Below are 20,884 nucleotides of genomic sequence, written 5' to 3' on the forward strand. Positions count from 1 at the left end.
CTTCGATGGCCAAATCCCTCTCATGTAGCCCAGGCCAGCCTTAAACAGGAAGGGCTGATCCTCCTGCCTCTGCCTCCGAAGTGCGGAGATTACTGGAGTGGAAAACCAGTTGTCTGCCCTGCTGGGGTGGAACCCGGCTCTTCCTGTCCTGTAGGCAAAGCATCCCGCCGACTGAGTTACACCCCAGGCCCTGGACAAGTTTTCCTTGAGAGAGTCTCCGTTATGTACTGACTCTGGGCGGGAATCCTCCTGCCTCAGCCTCCAAGTGCTGGGATCAGGTGTGTGCCAGCGCACCGGGCTGACAAGGATTTACAGTACTCAGAAGGAGCGTCCTGATGAGACGGAAGCGGAAGCAGCCTTTCCCGGTCCCCGGCAACGTCTGGAGGGTGCCCGGGGACGGGGACGGCAGGCTGGAGTTGTCCGCGTGCCTTCTCACTCTGACAGCCCACAGTTCCAAACGTGGGCTTGCTCCTGGCACCCATCCGGGCCCTGCTTTCCTGGGCAGCCGGATCCCTGGAAGGACAGGACGGTGGGACGCCCTTAAGGGACTAGGAAGATGCCTGCCCCAGGCATGACTCCGGTCAGGAATCTCACACTTGCCTAGACCCTAGCCTGCAGGTGGAGGGTGTCTGGCAGAAGGGCCAAGCGCTGCCTGCTGAGATCGGGCATGATCGCTCCCACCCAGGCCACCTGTTAGCAGCCTCGCCCTCCCACCTCTGCACCGCGCTGCCGGAATGCTAGCTCCCAGGCTGTGGGGCACCGTGAGTATTAATAGCCCAGCTCTGAGGCTGCGCTGATAAGAAAGGCATCCCCTGGCTGCCCAGTCAGGCAGCGCCTCCAAGCAGGCTTTCCTTCCCCCTGCTCCGGAGAGAGAAGTCACCATGGCAACCCTGATGAAGAGCCTTGTCATGTGCTCCCATGGCTGCCGCTTCAAATACTTCCAGTATCTCCATTTTTTTTTTTTTAATTTGGGGGAAACTGAGGCTCCTTCACTTGCTGGGACCACAGAGCAAACAAGTGGCAGAGGTGATCTCATCTGTCAGCATCTCCGAGTCCCTTTCCTTCTCCTACCATGGCTCTGCTTCACCTCACGCAAGGCTGAGACAGACCCCTTGGATGGTGAAAGTCCCCGAAGGAGCGTAGCTGACCAGTACACTCGCTGGCCCAGTTCCTTGAACTTCAGGAAACCCAGAGTCTGGGATGGGGCAGGGCAAGAGGGCATGGACTTCCAGGAAGCACGCTCCCGTGACTAGACGAACTGCAGGCCTGGCCATTGGCCTGGGCCTCGGGGCAGCCCCAGGGGGTAGAGATGGAGCCAGCCTGAGAGAGAGAGAGGCCCCTGCCCAGCCATCTAGAAGGGAGAATCAGGTGACGGGAGCATCTGTCCCTACCCAGGGATAGAACGGCTCTGCCTGGAGCAGGTCAACTTTCATACACACACACACACACACACACACACACACACACACACACACACACACCCCGGAGAGAGAGGGGCCTGCTCTCTGCCTCTTGCTGCCCTCCTTTGAGGTGCTTCACTGTTTGGAGCCTGGGTATCAGGAAGAGAAGAAAAACAGCCCCCCACACTCACAAAGGCCTCAAGTTTAGGCTTCTAACGTCGTCTTGGCACGGTCAGCCTCCACGGCCCTCTGGGGCCGGACCACCCTCCCCCAGCTCCCAGCTTTCCTTGTCTGTTTTATTTTGGGACAGGCTCTCTCCTGGCCTGGAGCCGGAGCTAACCTGGAACTCCTCTCGTAGCAGAGGACGGCCCTGATCCCCCTGCCTCCACCTCCCAACTGCTTGGGATCGTGGGTGCGAATCACCACCCACAGCTCAGACGGGTCACTCAGTCAAGACTCTGGGCAGGTCTTTCCCCGATGGTTGCAAAAGCAGCTGGTCAACATATGAGTCTGACCTGTCTCAACTGTGAGAAAACACCCAAGTCACTGAGCATCCGGTTTTTTTGTTGTTGTTGTTGGTTTTGTTTGTTTGTTTGGTTGTTTTTTTGTTTGTTTGCTTTTAGGTTTGAAATGGTCTGCTTGATGGGCCTCCTGTGAGATAGAAGGACGCGACTCTAGCTACGTCGCCAGCCAAGAGACGTGACAACAAGCAGGTCCCTGCCTGTAGCTGGGGTGTGGTGGGAAGCGGGGAGCAGCGCCGACTGGATTCGCTGAGATTGACGGCTGCACTCCCAGAACCTACCACCAGGGGGCAGGTTTGTCCCATCCAAATTCCCACAAATTTCAACGTGCAAAAAAACTTTAGGAGGGGAGATGCAGCTCGGCTGGTAGAGGGCTTGGGTAACACTCACGAGGCCCGAGGTTACATCCCCAGCACCGTGAAGCCTGGTGTGGTGACCCATGCCAATCCCCATCATGGCGGAGCAGTGAGACTCAGAAGTTCCGCAGGAAGTTCAAAGCAAATCAAAATCACCCTGGACTAAAACCCTGTCTTTAAAAAAAGCACAGTCGTGCACTGACCCCCGTGCACCCATCACTGGGTTTCAACAACTAATATTCTTCCCATCTTCCTTTTGTTCTCAGTGCTGTTTGTAGAAGTTTCATTCTATTGTTGTTGTTTGTAGGTGTGATGTCGGAGGGGAACGTTTTGAAGCGTTTTTTTTTGTTTTTGGTTTTTGCTTGCCACATGTCCTCGGGACCTGGGGGTCCAACCCTGCTTGTCACACGGTCTCCGCAAGCGGTTCACCCACTGAGTCATCTCACGGGCTCTCCTGCAGTATTTCGTTTTTTTAAAGATTTATTTATTGTCTACACAGCATTCTGCCTGCATGTGTGCTTGCAGATCAGAAGGCACCAGACCTCACTATGGATGGTGGTGAGCCACCACGAGGGTGCTGGGAATTGAACTCAGCACCTTTGGAAGAACTGCCAATGCTCTTAACCTCCGAGCCTTCTCTCCAGCCCTCGTGCAGTATTTTGAAAGGGTCTCCTTTCGTCCGGAATACACCAGCGCTCCGTTCCACCTGTTTTCACAACCACCTCACGCCTAAGCAAAAGCCACAGGGCCACTTTAGGGGAGCCGGGCTGGGGCTGGGGCTGGGGGCGGTATCCTCTGAGGTAGGGCTTCATGGAGCTCAGGCTGGTGGGAGGAGTTAACTTTCTACAGCCTCTGTTTTGTTGGTGAGACCGCGTTTCACTGGCACCTCAAGGTGGCCTTGAATTAAATTCCTCTTTCTGCCTCACCCTCCCTTGTCCAGGCTCCTCTTTTCCTTTTGATTTCGTCCATGGATGCCCTGTGAGACTAGGGAGCTTGTCCTGTAGACCAATCCATATTTTGAGTGACAATAGTGGGCTTTGCCTAACCCACTACATCTGCTGTACTGACAGACGGCATCTGAATCAGGCTCCAATTCCATCTTTTTTTACGCAGAAATACTTCCTGGAGACACTGCGTCACCCCTAGGTGCTTAACTTTTGTTTAAACCTTATGCTCACAACTACCATTCACGCTGCTGGGGTTGGGTTTTTGTTGTTATCATTGTTTGGGTGGTTGGTTTTGATTTTGGTTTTTCGAGACAGGGTTTCTCTGTGTGGCCTTGGTTGTCCTGGACTGGCTTTGTAGACCAGGCTGGATTCCAGTTCACAGAGATCCACCTGCCTCTATCTCCCCGAGTGCTGGAATCACAGGTGCCGCTTCGCCCGGCTACTGTTTTTTTGATCATTGTTTTATTATCTTTGTCTGTGTGTGCCGTTTCTTTAGGTTTTGAAAAGCTCTGCTTTTCCAACCTTATTCTTATCCATTTATTGTTTGGAATTCTATAGAAAGTAACTTTAAACAGTCTACTATTTAGTTATCTCAGATATAAAACATAAAATACCAGAAAAATGTTTTTCTCCTTCTTGTCTTCTTGTTCCCTTTCTTTTTTTTTTGAGACAAGGTCTCACTGTGTAGTCCTGGCTATCTTGGAACTCACTATGTAGACCAGGCTGGCCTCAAACTCAAAGAGATTCACCTGCCTCTGCCTCCTGAACACTGGGATTAAATGTGGGTCACAATTTTTAGCAATGATTATTTATTTATGATAGAGGTAACAGATGTATTTTCCTTAAATGTAATTATGAAGACTAGCCAGGCTAATATTAGGTATATATTGTAAATAGGTTTTCACACAATCCGCTAAAATAGTTTGTTGTGGTGTTGAGCGCTGTATGTAAGGATTTCTTAGTGTAGGTGTGTGCATTCAAAAGTGTGCAGACATGTGAGTTTGGGTACGAGTGTGTACTTACGTGTGTACGTACATGATAGGCACGGGGCCTGTAGACAGGCTCCCTCACTGAAGCAGACGCTCACTAACTCAGCTCTGCTGCCCAGCCCGTGAGTTCCAAGGATCTACCTGTCTCTCCTCTCAATCACCGTCCTCCGCTCAGGTTCCACAGGCTCCAGGCATGCACCACAGTGCCTGGTTTTTTGTTTTGTTTTGTTTTTATAGGCTTTGAAGATCATAACTAGGGCCCTCGTGTTTGCACAGTGGGCATTTACCAACTCAGCTATCTCTCTGACCCTGGTGTCTGGATTTTTTCGAGACTGGTTCTGGATGTGTAGCCCAGGCTGGCCTTGAATTCATGGCAATACTCTACAGGTGTGTGCCACCATGCCTGACTTTCCCTTTTAACGTTGAAATTGCTTCATCTTTGGCCACTGCCCCCTGGTCTGGCTCCTTAGTTTTTACGCGACCTATGAGTCTTTAGTAGTTTTCTGGCTTCTAGAAACAGGGTGACCCAAGCTCATGGCTTCTACCCCGGTGCTGAGATCAGTTACCGAGCCAGGTGGGTTTTATGCCAATTTGATACGAGCTAGAGTGAGAACCCCCAATGAGAATCCGCCTCCATAAGATCAGGCCTTAGTGCCTGATGCCCACTGTGAGGGCCCATTGTGGGTGGGGCCGTCCCTGGGCTGGTGGTCCTGGGTTTTATAAGAAAGCAGGCTGAGCAAGCCGCTGGGAACAAGCTGGGAAGCAGCACCCTCCATGGCCTCTGCGTCAGTCCCGCTCCCCGGGCTGTACCGTTTGAGGTGCTGGCCTGACTCCTTGGATGATGAACATCGCTAGGAAGTAGAAGCAAAATAACCCTTCTCACAGGGACAGGGGCTGCTCTCGGTCCTGGTGGTTCGCCGAAGCAGTAGAAAGGCTAAGGCAGGTAGGTGCTTCCAAAAGAGCACTGACCGGAATGCTGAGGAAGCGTCCGCGTACCTCAGGCTGGCCTTGACCGCCTTCTTTCAGTGGGGGGTGGGGCATCACCCACACTACGCCTGTGCTGTATCTCTCGGTGGCATCTTGAGCCTTGCTTTTGCTGTTTTCTCCCCACACAGATCACAGCCTGGGTGTGGAGGTCAGAGGACAACTGTAGAAGTCAGCTCTCTGCTTCCACCATGTGGGTTCTCGGGATCAAACAGATCGCCAGGGTTCACCCATTACCAGGCTGCTATTACCCACCCAACTACCACACCCACTCTCACCTTCCTTCTGAAGACAGGTTTCACGTAACTCAGGCTGGCCCCAAACTATGTCACAAAGGATGATCCTGAACTTTGTTTTAAACTATACCTCTCTTGTATGATGTGGAGGCCGGAGAATATTGTGTGACAAGGCTGTTTCTGGGAAGAGGCAACACATGACCACTCACGGCGGATGGGAAGCCCATGACAGACTGAAGTACAGATACCGCCAAAGTCCAGCTCGGTGACCCCCGAGATTTATTGTGGTTACTTACAGAGCAGAAATGATTCAAAGACAACTGCGTCGCCTGCGGCAGCACCTGTCAGCTCACAGAAGCCAGGGACACGCTGCGCAGCCTTCAGGCAGCGAAACGGTTAAAGAGGGTAGCGTGTCCCCTCTGAGTGATTCTGTTGGTCTAAACCTTTTTTTTCCCAAGACAGGGTTTCTCTGTGTAGCCTTGGTTGTCCTAGACCAGGCTGGCCTCGAACTCACAGAGATCTGCCTGCCTCTGCCTCCCTGAGTGCTGGGATTAAAGGAGCGTGCCACCCCACCTGACTCCAGTAGCTTAATTATCCGGGTCTTCCTCTCTCCTATGAATATAGACAGTGGCGTAAACAGAAGCAGTGTTTAATTCTTCCGTGTTTATCTTTCGTTTTGAGCTCACTCCATAGCTCTGGCTGGCCTTGAACCCATGGAGAGTCGCCTGCTTCTGCTTCCCAAGTGTGCCACCACACCAGCCCCATTGTTTCTCTTTTAAATATAAGCAGTTAGGTCAGGCATGGGGGTACGCTCCTATAAACCCACCCCCACCCCAGAGGGTGGGGAGTCAGAGGCAAGAGGATCAAGAGGTCCAGGTTGGGCTGGTTTGATGGTCCAGCAGGCAGGGACACTGGATACCCAAGCCTGTCGAGCAGAGTTCAATCCCTGTAATCCACCCGAAGGTGAAAGGAGAGAACAGACTCTGCAAACCTGCCCTCTGACTTCCCTACACACATCATACAAACACAGATACTTTTTTTCTTTTTAAGTTTGGTCAGGTATGGTGGCACACACCTTTAATCCCAGAGCTCAGGAGGAAGAGGCTGGTGGATCTCTGTGAGTTCAAGGCCAGCCTGGTCTACGGAGTGAGCTCCAGGAGAGCCAGGGCCGGGGAGTGAGAGACCCTGCCTCAGAGACAAAGGAACAGCAGAAGCGTGTGGAGTCGTGCTTCCTGTGTTGGATTGATGAGAGGCCTTTAGGAAGTTCACGATGTGAGCAACTGTGTTTACTGTTCACAGTGAACATGGCACACTCCAAAACACTGGTCTCCCAGTGAGCTTCGGTTGTCAAACTGACAGCTCGGCTACCTGAGGAAGGGCCGAATGGGAGGGGGAGTCCTCTATCAGACTAGCCTGTGAGCGTATCTGGGGGGTCTTGGATCAGCCAAAGCAGGCAGTGCCATTTCCAGGCAGGCAAGCCAAGCTGCTTTAGAAAGGTAGCTGAACCGTGAGCAAGCCAGTAAGTGGTCTCCCCCCAGCTCCTTCCTTGACTTCCCCTAGCCCTGGAGGCTTAAGTCAAACAAACCTCTGCCTTCCCTAAGGTGTTTTTGGTCAGTTTTTTTGTTTTGTTTTCCTTTTTAATCACAGCAACAGGAAAGCAGCCAGAATACTCGTGTCGCTTGAAGTTCCCGTGACTTTTAATGACAGAAACGAAGAAGGCTGCTCTGACCGAGCCCTCTCCCTAGCCCATCCTCCTGTAACCCTGACAGCCAGCTGTCTACACAGCATTCATGCCCCACCACCCTACCTCTACTTTCCGGGGTAGGAAACAAGTCCTCATGTACTTGTGAACACCAGGGCCAGGATGGCACTCCGGACACACTCTGAACAGATTACTGGAGTTCTATTAGGAGAGAAGCTTTGAGGTGGTTACACCAGGGGCTGGGGTGGCTATTTGACACTTTTTGGTCAATCGTGGCAGAAGATGGCTTTCTCTCCTGTGAAGGTGGGGTCTAGGAAAGCCTTTTCTGTTAGGGTCTGGCTCAGACTGTATAAAAACGTTGCCCAGACCCCAAATAGTAGTCCCATGAAGAGAAGACTAAGGAAAATGATCCTGGAGGCAGTGGCAGATTCTCTCCATGCCTTACACGGCAACGAGGGCAGGATCATTAACTGGCAGTGGGTGCAGAATAATGAAAAGAATGGGCGTTTCTGGCAGGCGCTTACTGAACCTGTGTAACTAACGGGGCCGGTCAATCGGTCCTGGTCTCCGAGTGGCTGTCAGCCCGATGGCAGATCTCAGGGCGACTCAGGGATATGACTGACAGTCGGGAGTATCTGAAAGGCTTGGTCCCGAAGCGCCCACCTTCCGGAGGACCGCAGTTCTGGCCGTCAATCCTGGTCCGCGGCGACCTGTCTTGTGGACACACCCTCCTACGTGAGTCCGGACTCCGGTTCAGGCCGGCTAGGCGGGGCGCCGCAGCCAAGTCCGCCGCGCCCTCCTTCCCTCGCCCGGCAGGGCGCCCCGATTCCCACGGCCGGGAACAATGAGGTTCCGGCTTCTTTAAGGAAGATACCACCGCACCGGTGGGGCAGGGGACGGCATCCTCCTAGATGATCGCACCCAGCCCCGCGTCGCCACCCGGGCCACCGCGCCGCCCGCCAACACGGCTCGGTGATTCGGGCAGGAGGTGCAGCCTCCCCGCGCCTCCCCGCCCCGCCCTGCCACCAGCGAGGAAGATGCGCCGGGCGTCCGGCCCCAGCGAACCGCGCACTGCAGCCCGCCGCTCGGTAGGTCAGCAGAGGGCGGGGAGGGCGGCCATGCGCGCTGCCGGCCCCGAGCGGCGGCCGTGGCTTCCCCGGGGTCCCGAGGCTCGCGACCGCTGCGGCCGAGGGCGACCGTCCCCTCCGCCACCCCTGCGGGCCGGGGCACCGGTGGTCCGCCCTGCGGCGCGCACACCGCTGGCGACGCTCGGCTCCGAGCAGCGGCGACCGCGGCGGCCACCCCGCAGCAACGCAGGGGGCAACGCGCTCGGCCGGCAGGCGGCGCTCGGCCGCGCACGCGCGCTGCGCAGAGCCGGCGGGGGCGGGGCCCGGCGCGAGGGGGTGTGTCCGCGCAGCCCCGGGGGCGCGCGCCAGCTTCTGAGCGGAGGCCGCGGCAGCCGAGGCGCGAGCCGCCCGATAATGGCGGCCTGCAGAGCTCAGGAGCGGGAGAAGCGGCGGCGGCTGCCCTGAGGTAAATCTGGCCCCTCGCCGCGGCACGGGCGCCCCGCAGTCAGAACCGACCTCCCCGCATGTGTCTCTGTCCCCAGCAGGCCCGTCGGAGACCTCTCAGCGGAGTCATCCCCGGAAAGGCCCGGCGCTGCCCCGGCCACCGGGACCGCGGCCTCCGGTCCCGCTCGGGCCCCTCCTGGACACCGGCCCCCGGGTCCGCAGCGGCGGCTGCTCGCCGTGGCTGCGGGGCCGGCTGGAGGGCCGCGGGGGGGTCCCTCGGGCCTGCCGCCGGGACTGATGCTGCCGCCCGGGCAGTGGGCTCGGCCTGAGCCTCCGCGTCGGCAGCGCCGCCTGGCCCGTCCCTTCCCGGGCACTGGCAGGTGCACGTCCGGGCCGGCCGTGCCCGGCACCCGGCAGCGTGGCAGGCTGGAGGGTCCGGAAGTGGCATTGTGAGGTCCCCGGGTTCTCGAAGGATGCTGGAGCGGGAGTCTCTCCACCCAGGACCCCCAGCATTTGACAGACAGCCTCCCTTTCTCGTGCAGGAGGGACCCCTCTCCCCGGAGGCTCCCAGGCGGGGACTGCCGCAGAGAGGGGAGGCACTTGGAAGCTGGGGATCACGCGGAGCGGGGCAGAATGTCCGCCTGTGGCAGGAAACCTGACGTTAGGAAATACAGTAGGAACTTGGTGGGTAGGCGGCCAATTAAAGGAAGTAACGCTCAGGGCAACCATCGGAAACAGTCGTTTTCTTTTAAATCTGGCCTGTGAACTTAAACTAGTTGTTCCGGCAGCCTCGGCGTCCAGGGTCAGTCGCTTTTTGTTTTCCTAGTTGTGCAATGTAAATACAGCCTTAACTTTTCCTGCCCGTGGTGACGGCCCGGCGAGTGAGCTTTTGAGGACTGAGGAAGCACCCGGCAGACTCTCCACTTCTCTCCATTGCTCTGTAGGGCCTGTGCTCCAGCTTGCCTTTAAATGGTTTACTAAGTTAAACTCCAAAGAACTTTTGTCAGAGAATTCCCTTTGATGTACAAGAGGCCTCACCTTTGGCCAAAAAAAAGGACCTAGAATTAAATTCGTGTGTTAAGACAATTACAAGGTAGTTCTGTTCAAATCGGCTTACTTCATTTTGAGGGGACACGTCTGCTAAAACTTTTATCTGTGTTTATTTTGTGAGAAATAAATTACCAAGCATACTGGTACATGTCTGTAAGCCCAGTTCTCAGAAGGTGGAGGCAGGAGATTAGTATCAGGGTCACCTTCTGCTTCTGCTACATAGTGAGTTCAAGGCTAGCCTGAACTACAGGCCATATACTACTTAACACTCAAAGCATAAGGAGGTGGTCTTGTTCACTTTTAGCCCGTAAGCATAAGTCAGGAGTTTATATTTCTGTGAGGGATTTTTGTGTTTCACTGTTTTGTTTTGTTTTGTTTTGCTTTGCTTTGTTGAAACAGGGTTTCTCTGTATATCCCTGGCTGTCCTGGAACTCACTGTAAACCAGGCTGGCCTGGAACTCAGAGATCTGCCTGAGTGCTGGGATCAAAGGTGTAGCCACCACTTTCTGATTAATTCCAAATTCCAGGTTTACTTTTTTTGTTGGTTTTTTTTTGTTTTGTTTTGTTTTTTGACACAGTGTTTCTCTGTGTAGCCTTGGCTGACCTGGAACAAGCTCTGTAGACCTTGCTGGCCTTGAACTCACAGAGGTCCACCTGCCTCTGCCTCCCTGAGTGCTGGGATTACAGGCGTGCACCACCACTGGCTCGTGGTGGCTCGGGTTGACTTTTTTAACAATGACATTTTCAAAGTGTACCTATAAGAAGCAGTGTAGTTTAGTGGCTTAAAGCATGGGTATCTCAACTAAAGGGCTGTTTGGTTGCTGGCTTCTTAGTTACCCTCTCTGTGGTTTAATTTGCTCACTTCTAAAATGCTATTACCACACCTGTTTCATTGCTACTCAGATTATGGTTAAGGATTAAATGAAGTTAATATAAAGTAGCCAGGTGTGGTATCACACACCTGTTATTCCATCATTCCAGAGAGAAGCAGCCAGGGCTGTTGAGATGGCTTTTTCTGCCAGTCCTTACAACATGAGTTCAATTCCTGCCACCCACGTGGTAGTGGGAGAGAGCTAACTCACACGTACTGTCCTCTGATGTCTGCAAAGCCGTACACATGCATACAAAATATATACTACAACTTTAAAAGAAGTGAAGGCCATCTTGAGCCACGAGACACAAGATCCTGTCTTTTAAAAAAGCATGGTGGCACAAGTCTTTAATCCTAGCACTGGGGGAGCAGAGGCAGGCTTATCTCTGTCAGTTGAAGGCCAGCTGGGGTTACATAGTGAGACCTTGTTCAAAAAAGGAGTGGGTGGATGGAGCCTGGAGAAGAAGAGTTCAAGGGATAGTCATGAGGGACTGAGTTTGGATTCCTAGAACCCAGGTAAAGCCAGATGTGCCTTCCTGTGGGGAGATGAGAGGCAGAGTCTGCAGTAGTTTACAGGCTGCCATATACTGTAAAAGTGACAGGAGAGCCAAGGTCATCTTCTGACTGGTGTGTCGTGGTATGGGCATGCCTGCAGTCACACACCAAGATTTAAAAAAAAGGTCAGGAATGATGGTACCGTCAGCATGGCTTCTGAAGCCAGCCTAGTCTCTAGATCAAGCTCCAGGCCAGGGAAACTTAGCGAGATTCTGACTCAAAGACAACAAAACTTTAAAAGCTGTTGTAAAGTACTTGAAGTAGTTTCTGATACGTGGTAAGTGCTGTCTGTTACCTTTTATTGGTAGATTTGTCCAAGGTGTAGCTAGATACCCTTCAAGTACCACAGACAGTGAAATAGATGGTTGAATCATGGGTAAGAATACAAGCCAATAGGTACACCTCATTTCAACAGAGTACTTTGTTGATTTTTCCAGAAACCTCGACCTTGAAGATGGTGAGTAGCCAGCCAAAGTACGATCTAATACGGGAGGTAGGCCGAGGTAGTTACGGTGTTGTGTATGAAGCAGTCATCAGAAAGACCTCTGCAAGAGTAGCAGTGAAGAAAATTCGATGCCACGCACCTGAAAATGTTGAACTAGCCCTTCGAGAGTTCTGGGCACTAAGCAGTATCAAGAGCCAACACCCCAATGTGATTCACTTGGAAGAGTGCATTCTACAAAAAGATGGGATGGTGCAAAAGATGTCCCACGGCTCTAATTCTTCCCTTTATTTGCAGGTATGTGTCACTGCATAGGAAATGGACGTAATGTTGGTCAGCAAGAGGAAATGAAAGTGTCAGATGAACTCTCTTAAATGCAGGTGTAGAGAGAGGTCCACGGAGGATAGAGATGTGTGCTTTAAATGTGCTGCACGTACTTAAAAATAACATAAGCCACCTGCCACGCCTGCTACTTGCCAGTCAGCGTAGCAATAGGACAAGATGGGAACTAAAGGAGCTCTGAGACTAGCATCTGAGTTCAGTTCCGGAAACCATTGTTTTGAAAGTAAACACGGAAGACAAAAAAAAAAAAAAACCATAATCAGTAATAGCCACACCTACAGGTAATTGGACTTCTCTTCTATAAGCCACAGGTCTAAATATAATAAGACTTACAAGACTAAATTGGTCCATGCCGATAATCCCAGTACTTGAAAGGTGGAGCCAGGAGACTCAGGAGGTTAAGACCAGACTCACCTGTCTATTTAGTTCAAGATATTTCCTAGACTGAATCAGAAGTCCAGGACAAAAGTTGTCTCCTGCCCTCCACACTCCCACTGTGACATGCACACATGGAAGCACCCACATAGATACATACACACACACATACATACATAAATAAATAAATCTGATTTAACAAAACAAAAAGTAATAAACACACAAAAACTATGTTTGGCTTGGGGAAAAGACAGGGGGTCCAGGAGTCTGTTGCCTGATAACCTGAGTCCATTTCTCCGGTCCCACATGCTAGAAAGATGGAGTGGACTCCCGGAAGTTGTTCTCTTACCCCAGCAAGTATCCTGTCGTAACCCGCCCCCATACGTAAAATAAATAATCCTAAAATTTTAAACTATCTTTATTGTTTACTTTTCTAAAAGTTACCCTGATAGAAAAATATTGGAAACATTGCTTTTTTTTTTTTTTTTTTTGGCCAGTGCTAGAGATTGAGCCTAGGGTTTGAGGCACGCTGCTTAAACTATATTACCTGCTAAACCTTGTCAACTTTACATAAGTTTTAGAGGTTAAGGTTCCATTCCTTTGGATGGAAAAGCAGAGATATTAACACATTTGAATTAGCGCTAAGTCCAGATCTAGAGAATGTAACAAGAATTAGGTATTAGGGAGGGTGGGATTGGGTGGGAATGAGGGAGGGGGCTACAGCTGGGATACAAAATGAATAAACTATAATTAATATAAAAAATAAAAATTTAAAAAAAGAATTAGGTATTATTTAGTCCTTCAAGGTTTTAAGATATGAAGTACCAGATTTGACTGATTTTTGTTTTTAAGTTTCCTTTTTAGCAAATCTTTCACCCTTTAAAGCCGTATGGACCTGTATTTGATTTATGGCACTTTCTGCTCTCAGGATGACTTGAAATAAATAATCCAACTTTCCTAGTAGCTATTTGTTTATATGTGTGGTGATCATTTTTGCCTTCCATGGGCATTGTCAAAGTCAAAGGGGATGCTGAAACTAGATTTGATAAATAAGAACTCAGAAATAGGTCCTGTGTTGAAATAAAAGAGTCTTTTCTGTGGATTTAATAAGTAAACCAGATTTTTCTTTATTTCTTTATTCATTTATTTTTGAAACAGAGTCTTACTGTGTAGCCCTGTCTAGCCTTAACTCACTATGTAGACCACTAATTTATCAGTAGAATTGTATTAAAACAATACAATAATCATTACACAATTCTAGTGTAACCAGAGTCCGTATGCATGGCCTCTATTATCTGTATAAATTTTCATTTTTCTATATATTTTTCCAGATACATTCTTCCTTGTTCTCAGCAGGAATCATTTAGTCAATCCCTGATAGCTAAAACCAAGAGCAAATGGAACAGTTAGTTTCAAGGACTCGCCCATAGGGGCTTTGTGGCCTCCAGTCTATGTGTTTGAGATTGGTGGCATAGATGGTATAGGAGCTTGCAATAGGAAATGTGATACATCTTGGTGCGGGAAGGGTTATGAACCTGCTGGGTGTGGATTACGCATGCCTGTAATCCTAACACATACGAGAAAAGAAGGATGTTATGAGTTCAAGGCCACCCTGGGGTACAGACTTTTTTTTTTTTTAAGACTTACAGAGTCTAACAAGCGTTATCTAGACAAGTGCATGAGAACTATACATTTCCCTTCTTGCAGGCTAGCGTCGCGTACACCACCTACCTGCCTTCTAAACCACTCTTCCGGTATTCTGCTTATTAAGTTTGCGTTCTCTGCACTGCCAGACCACGCAACAGGGAGACTCCTGCAGGCCATCACCATTTCTGCCCTCTCTCTGCGGAAGACGGAACAAAAGGGTGTTCTTTGCTTTTGCCATAATAAGCAGATGAAGTAGTGAGCGTAATTAACTTAAATGTAAACTTATCAGCTGCTTATGCTTCAACAGCTCCACTCTGATTCTCTCCCTTTTCTTTGATCTAAAAAGACACCCTATAAATAATTTAAAGGCAATATGCCTCCATATTTTAGTCTTTTCATGAAGTGATGAGCTAGGTGATGGGAGAACTCAGCAATATTGACATGTAAAAAATGCAGGCTAGTTGGGCACTTGCCAAAATACAGCTACTTAAAAACTTGTTGGCTTAGAAATTTAGTGTGTATTCATTAGGAACAAAGGTGGCCTTCTGAAGTGCTGAAAAAAATGGAATGCATATATAAAAACACTGATGAAATAAAATATTCCTGAGGTTTCCAGTTAAAGCTGTGGACTGGGGCTTGACTCACGGGATAGAGCAGAGCAGAGCTCCCTAACCCTTCCTCTCAGGGCCTCTCGCCAGAGAAATGTGTGCATAACACTGGGTGTAAAAGTATGTAAAAACAGATCCACAAATCAAACATGTACAAATAATGAGTCATAAATAATTTCATTTTAAAACAATTCTCTGGTATAAATATAATTTTACCTCGTTTTTTGTTTGTTTGTTTTGAGATAGGGTTTTTCTGAGTAGCCTTGGTTATCCTAGACTCACTTCGTAGACCAGGCTAGCCTTGACCTCACAGAAACCCACCTTCCTCTGCCTCTCAGAGAGCGCTGAGGCAGGGAATACAGGCGTGTGCCACCACACCTGGCTTCGTAATTTGACCTTTTTTTAAGGTAGAAAGCAAATTTAGACACCAATGAAGCCAATGTACCTGTTCATTTCTACATAGGGTTAAATCTTGGCTGGCGAGGTGGCAGGCCTGACAACCTGAGTTCTATCCTGAGTCCCACAAGGTGGCAGGGGAGAACCTGCTCCCCAGAGTCATTCTCGGACGCATCTGGGGGCCATGTTGCACGAGCACAAACACAATTAAATGCATTTTAAAAATTGGACTGAATGTTTGTTACTGTAGAACATAGAGCCTCTTTAGCATTTCCCACAGTTGCTTATTTTTATTTTATAAATATTAGTGGTGAGAACAGTGCTTCATATAACTATGTTAGTGCACAATGGTAGACAAATTTAGAGACTTGGAAATTCTGCTCTAAGAGCTTTCGGTGAGGCTCTTGCCTCTGCGTCTGTAGTGCTGGGGTTCTGGGCGCGTGCCGCCACGCCCCTCTTAAAGCAGCAGTTTTTAACCTCTGTCTCTCTCTGAGACAGCCTCGCTGTCTAACTCAGCCTGGCCTTAACCTTGAGATCTCTTAGCTAGGTGTAGTGACACACACACCTGTAATTTCAGCCCTGGAGGTGGAAGCAGCCAGCCTTGAGCTATGCAGTGAGGTTGAGACCTTTATGGACTGCTTGAGGCCCTGCCTCAAAAAGGAGAAGAAGGAAGAAAACAGCACCGTAACACAATCCACCGATAGGCTACTTTGGTGTTTGCTAGTGCAGAAGACTTTGTTTTCCCCAATTAAACCATTATGTTCCTACAAAAGCAGACAACTTTGTATATGTAGGAAAAACACTGCAGTTTGGTTCTAATTAATTCTGGGTAGCTTAATTAAACCTTTGACTGTTGCCAGCTTTTCTGTGACACCCTTACCCCCCATTCAGTATAAGAAAACTTTCCCTTGGGGCTGGAGAGATGGCTCAGGGGTTAAGAGCATTGGTTGCTCTTGCAGAGGGCCTGAGTTCAATTCCCAGCAACCACATGGTGGCTCACAACCATCTATACTGGGATCTGATGCCCTTTTCTGGCAAGCAGGTGTACATGCAGATGGAGCACTCATATACATAAAAATAAGTAAATCTTAAAGAAAAAATAAAAGAAACCTTTCCCTGACATGTACAAGACCTGGGTTCAATTACCAATACTGCAGAAACAAAACTGCAGACTCACCTGACTTTCTTCTTTCCTTTCTTTTTCTTATATATCTTTTAAGATTTATAGGCTGGTGGTAATGGCACATGCCTTTAATTTCAGCACTGGGAGGCAGAGGCAGATGGATCTCGGAGTTCTGGTCTACAGAGCAAGTTCCAGGACAGCTAGGGCTACACAGAGAAACCTTGTCTAAAAACAAAAAAAGATTTTTATTAAATTTTAATTGTGTTGGGGGAGGGGGGTATATGTGTGTCAGCACAGGTGCCCTTAGAAGCCAGAAAAAGTATTGGATTGCCTCTGGAGCTATAGTTGGAAGGCAGCTGTGAACCACTGATGTGGGTATTGAGCTGAATCCAGGCCTCTGTGAGAGCAGTGAGCTTGTAACTGCTGAGCCTTGTCTCCAGCCCCTTCGACCTTTCTATAGTCAGATTTCATAACAACTTCTCTCCTCATCTCTCACAGCTGGTGGAGACTTCATTGAAAGGAGAAATTGCCTTTGACCCCAGAAGCGCCTATTATTTGTGGTTTGTGATGGATTTTTGTGACGGAGGAGACATGAATGAGTATCTGCTGTCCAGAAAGCCCAATCGAAAAACTAACACCAGCTTCATGCTTCAGCTCAGCAGTGCTCTGGCTTTCCTGCATAAAAACCAGATCATCCACCGAGACCTGAAGCCTGATAACATCTTGATTTCTCAGAGCAGACTAGATACCAGTGACTTGGAACCCACGCTGAAAGTGGCCGATTTTGGCCTAAGTAAAGTTTGCTCAGCATCTGGGCAGAATCCAGAAGAACCTGTCAGTGTGAACAAGTGTTTCCTTTCCACGGCATGTGGAACAGATTTCTACATGGCTCCTGAGGTATGGGAAGGACACTACACAGCGAAAGCTGACATCTTTGCTCTGGGAATTATCATCTGGGCGATGCTGGAGAGGATCACCTTCATAGACACAGAGACAAAGAAGGAGCTCTTGGGGAGTTACGTAAAGCAGGGAACCGAAATTGTGCCTGTTGGGGAGGCACTTCTGGAAAACCCCAAAATGGAACTTCTCATCCCTGTGAAGAAAAAGTCTATGAATGGGCGAATGAAACAGCTGATTAAGGAAATGCTGGCTGCAAACCCTCAGGATCGTCCAGATGCTTTTGAACTAGAACTCAGATTAGTCCAAATTGCATTTAAAGACAGCAGCTGGGAAACGTGACCTCCTGCGCGCAAGCATCTTAAATAGGTGCTGCTCCTGATTCAACAGAGATGCAACATTACATGGCCGAAAAGAAGACGGAAGTCAGACTCCACTTTTTAAGGGTTTAGGTTTTATTGTGGGGTAGTTTTTTTTCTCTTGTTTTTCTTAATCCATGCAGGCCATCTTATTGTATGTTTTGAATGTGTATTACCAATGTGGGTGTAAAAATTTTTTTCTTTAAATCATTGGTAAAAGTTTGGCAGAAAAAAAAATTCTCTTAAGAGCCAAGCAGAGAAGAGAGTCCAATTTTCTGGAAAATTCTTTTAAGTATTTTAGACATTCCTTGTCAGTATTAGGCACTTCCATGGAAAAAGAGGTTTGCATGCTGGTAATGCGACCTTTGAAGCTTTGTAAAGGAAACATATATGTATATATTTATGTACATGTAAGTATGTGAATGTGTGAATTTTGCATTCCACATGAAGAAAATGCCACTTCTGTTTAATTTATTTGATACAGGTTTGGGCTTTTGAGATTTGCTGGTGAAATTGGTGATGAAAACCACACAGACCACCTCTCACCCTCCTTCCCTGCCCCTCTTACTACTGGAAACATGGCTAAGGGTATTTGTTGTTGTCTTGTTTCGTTTTCCCAGTTTACGTCTCTTTAAAGGCATCATTTTGGAGGGTCTAAAATGGCTGATTAACCACAATTGAAACCAAGCAGTTCAAACTGCTGAAGTCCGTCCGCGCTCTCCAGAGCCCCGTAACATTTCGAGTTGACTTAGTCATTCAGTCTCACGGTAGAAGGTCGGCGAGGATGCTGATGGCTCGCTCAGACCTTTAGGTAACTGAGCATTTGTTTAATTAAAGTACTGCACTGGGGCGGGCGTGCACTGGAGCATCTGCCGTAACCTGAGGATGCTATTCTTCTGTTCTGAAAACATTGCTTTACACGACTGTAATACTTGATGTGTTGATTTCAAGTTTTAAGACTTTATAAACATCAGCATAAAGTTGAAGAAACAAATGAGCTCAGCCTCGAGTCGCTGGCCCTGGTGTGTCTTCCTGTTGGACCACTGGAGTCCCTGTCACTCTAACTCTGATGCGGTTTTCTCTTGTCTCAGGTGAGACAGTAATGGGACTGGTAATCACTGTCATAAATATTGGTCGCTTTTTTCCAAAGTGAGAGGTGATGCATACAGAGTTTGGGAATGGATAAAATTCTATGCCGTCAACTGCTTCTGAGTAGAAAGTTGTGGGTTTCATACGGTCTCCTGGGATTGTCTGTCAGAAAGCAAGACTTAACTCCTGAAGTGAAATTCTAACTGCATGGCTGTCTCCAGATTGTTCCTGCTAATGCGGGAAAGGTTGCTTTCTTACACCAGAACAGCAGTCTTTAAGATGAAGTAGATTCTGCCATGATATCTAGGGAAGCTTTATAAAGCACGAGATGCCCACCTCCGGTGCTGGGGTGAAACCTGGGGCCTGGGGGTGTGACAGAGCGGCACACCACTGACCCCATGGGAGCTTTATAAAGCACTAAGATGCAAAAGCCAAAACAGTGCCAGCACATTGACATCACAGTTCTCATCATCTCATTGCTCCAGCCTCTACACCTTCGCAGGAGGGGTGGTCGCAGCTCAGCGGAGAGCGCTTGTCTCGCATGTGAAGGCTCTGGATTCAGTCCCAGCACTCCAAAATCAGTAAATCAGTAAATAAAATGTGTTCAGAGGGTAATAAAAGATAAAACAGAAAAGATGGAATATGTAAAATTCTAGCTGAATTAATCTGGAAGTTTAAAAAAAACATGAACGGAGAGGCTTTAATTAAATAAAATCTCATCAAATAAAAAAAGGCACATATACTTAATATCACTTGCAGACTTAACTAAAATAATTCTTTCAGAAATAAGCGGTGGAAGTATACCGAGCCTTCGTGGTAATTGACCCTCTGAGTCACAAAGTTGACACGGATCTGACCAGGGGATTGAGTTGCAGGAAATTAGAAGTCATTATAATGCGTAACCTACGGCTTGGCCTGCCATCAGATTGACATGCGATGTACGCCAACTAGTACCTGTGTCCTTGAAGCCCTGGTGTCCTAAGCACATAGCTTTTGATCCCGCCTTCTTGAAAATAATGAGTGATTTGGTTTGTCTTTTGTTTTGGTTGGTACTGGGAGCAAACCCTGGGCCTTGCACGTGCTACACAAAGGCGTTACCACTGAGCTAAATGTCCAGCCCCAGCTATATTTATTTTGAAAGATTTTTACCTGTGAAAAAGAAGCCTTCATTAGAGGTAAGGGTTCGAGGGGATCAGGAAATTTCTTCCAGAATGTTCTCAAGCCCTTGTGTTCTAAAATAGCTTATGATATCAACAAAAAGGATAGTAATTTGTCTTTTGTTCCTTCAAAGGTATTTATTAAGTACCTACTGTGTGCTCAGCACTGGTTTAGTTGCTACAACAATTTAAGATTTGTAGTTGTAGGGGCTGGAGAGACTGCTCAGCAGTTAAGCGGACTTGCTATTCTTGCACAGAACTGGAGTTCAGTTCTCAGTACCCAGGTAGGGTGGCTCACAACCACCTGTAACTCCAGCTCCAGGGGATCCAACACACATGCATAATCTAAAAACTAAAAACAAACCATTTTTTAATGGCACTTAGCCAAGCACTTTCTCCAGACTTGGGTAAGAAATAAACGATGAGTGATACTTGGAAATTTTGGATATTTGCTAAAAAAAATAAAAAATAAAAATAAAATAAAAAAAAATGCAATCAAGAAATTGTGCACAGTGCCTTGCCCATAATAGGTACTCAATAAACAGTTATTCCTCATAGTCTGTTGCCATGGTTTTTAGTGTTTTATGAAATTTGTCTTAATTGAGAAAAAAAAAAAAGACCAAATATTTCAAAGCTTAAAGGCAGCTGTGTCCAGTCCCTGTAGGGTTGTACAGTTAGTTCCTAGGGTGTTAATTTGCACTAGTTGTCACTTAGAAACTTGGGGTTCTGTAGATTCTTGGTGCTAAGGGATACTTTGTCATTCTGATGAAGTAAATGTTAAGTGTCAGATAAATAGCACAGAATAGTTTTCTGCAGGTCTGGGTTTTTGTTTCTGTTTTTTTCCTTGCTGTTTTTAATTGTAAAATGTTACCAATCAAACTGTTGTAGCAGCTACAAAATAATTCACCAGCATGACAAAATAGTCAAAAAGAAAAAGATGTCATCAGCACATCAGAAACAAAAGCAACTTTAAAACTTTTCTTTTAAAATTGTCAAATATATTTTATGAAGAATTTATAAAGGGGAAAGTATTGTAATTTATTGTTCATGAGGGTTTTTTTTTTTTTTAAATAAAGTGAATTTCAACAACAACAACAAAACCTTGAAAGTTTTCTTGCTGCTTTGGCGGCCCTGTGAGTTGTGCAGTCTAAGCCACAAGTGGGAAGTGAGGTATGTGATGGAAAAGGATTCAAGCTTAGGGAGTAAATCCTTTTCTCCTAGAAGCCTTTCGCCTAGGAAGGTGATTGGATTACAGGACTGTGCATGCAAGTGCCCAAGGCGGCCAGACAGGGTGTCAGAGCCCTGGAACTGGAGTTTCCTCCATGTA

At 48.2% G+C, this 20,884-nt stretch overlaps 1 protein-coding gene across 3 annotated transcripts; it reads left to right on the plus strand.

Moving 5' to 3' along the window:
• Nucleotides 1–8,103: 8,103 nt before the first annotated feature.
• Nucleotides 8,104–20,657, plus strand: Pdik1l (PDLIM1 interacting kinase 1 like). 3 transcript variants are annotated; one of them, XM_021643385.2, is made up of 3 exons: nt 8,104–8,223; nt 11,560–11,861; nt 16,554–20,657. In XM_021643385.2, exons 2-3 carry the CDS (start codon nt 11,577–11,579, stop codon nt 17,292–17,294), a joined length of 1,026 nt encoding a protein of 341 aa, XP_021499060.1. In that variant the 5' UTR covers nt 8,104–8,223; nt 11,560–11,576; the 3' UTR covers nt 17,295–20,657. The 3 variants fall into 3 exon arrangements, with proteins under 3 accessions (XP_021499060.1, XP_021499051.1, XP_060235317.1); XM_021643376.2 differs by lacking the exon at nt 8,104–8,223 and adding an exon at nt 8,544–8,668; XM_060379334.1 differs by lacking the exon at nt 8,104–8,223 and adding an exon at nt 9,225–9,330.
• The last annotated feature ends 227 nt before the right edge of the window (nt 20,658–20,884 follow it).

Source organism: Meriones unguiculatus, chromosome 3, assembly GCF_030254825.1.
Source record: "Meriones unguiculatus strain TT.TT164.6M chromosome 3, Bangor_MerUng_6.1, whole genome shotgun sequence".
Classification (NCBI taxonomy): Eukaryota; Metazoa; Chordata; class Mammalia; order Rodentia; family Muridae; genus Meriones; species Meriones unguiculatus.

What these genes read in the sequence shown, in the direction of transcription:
- Pdik1l (XM_021643385.2), top strand. Translation starts at nt 11,577, where the DNA reads ATGGTGAGTAGCCAGCCAAAGTACGATCTAATACGGGAGGTAGGCCGA. An exon ending in ATTCTTCCCTTTATTTGCAG is followed by an intron (nt 11,862 to 16,553) that starts GTATGTGTCACT and finishes CATCTCTCACAG; the next exon opens with CTGGTGGAGACTTCATTGAA.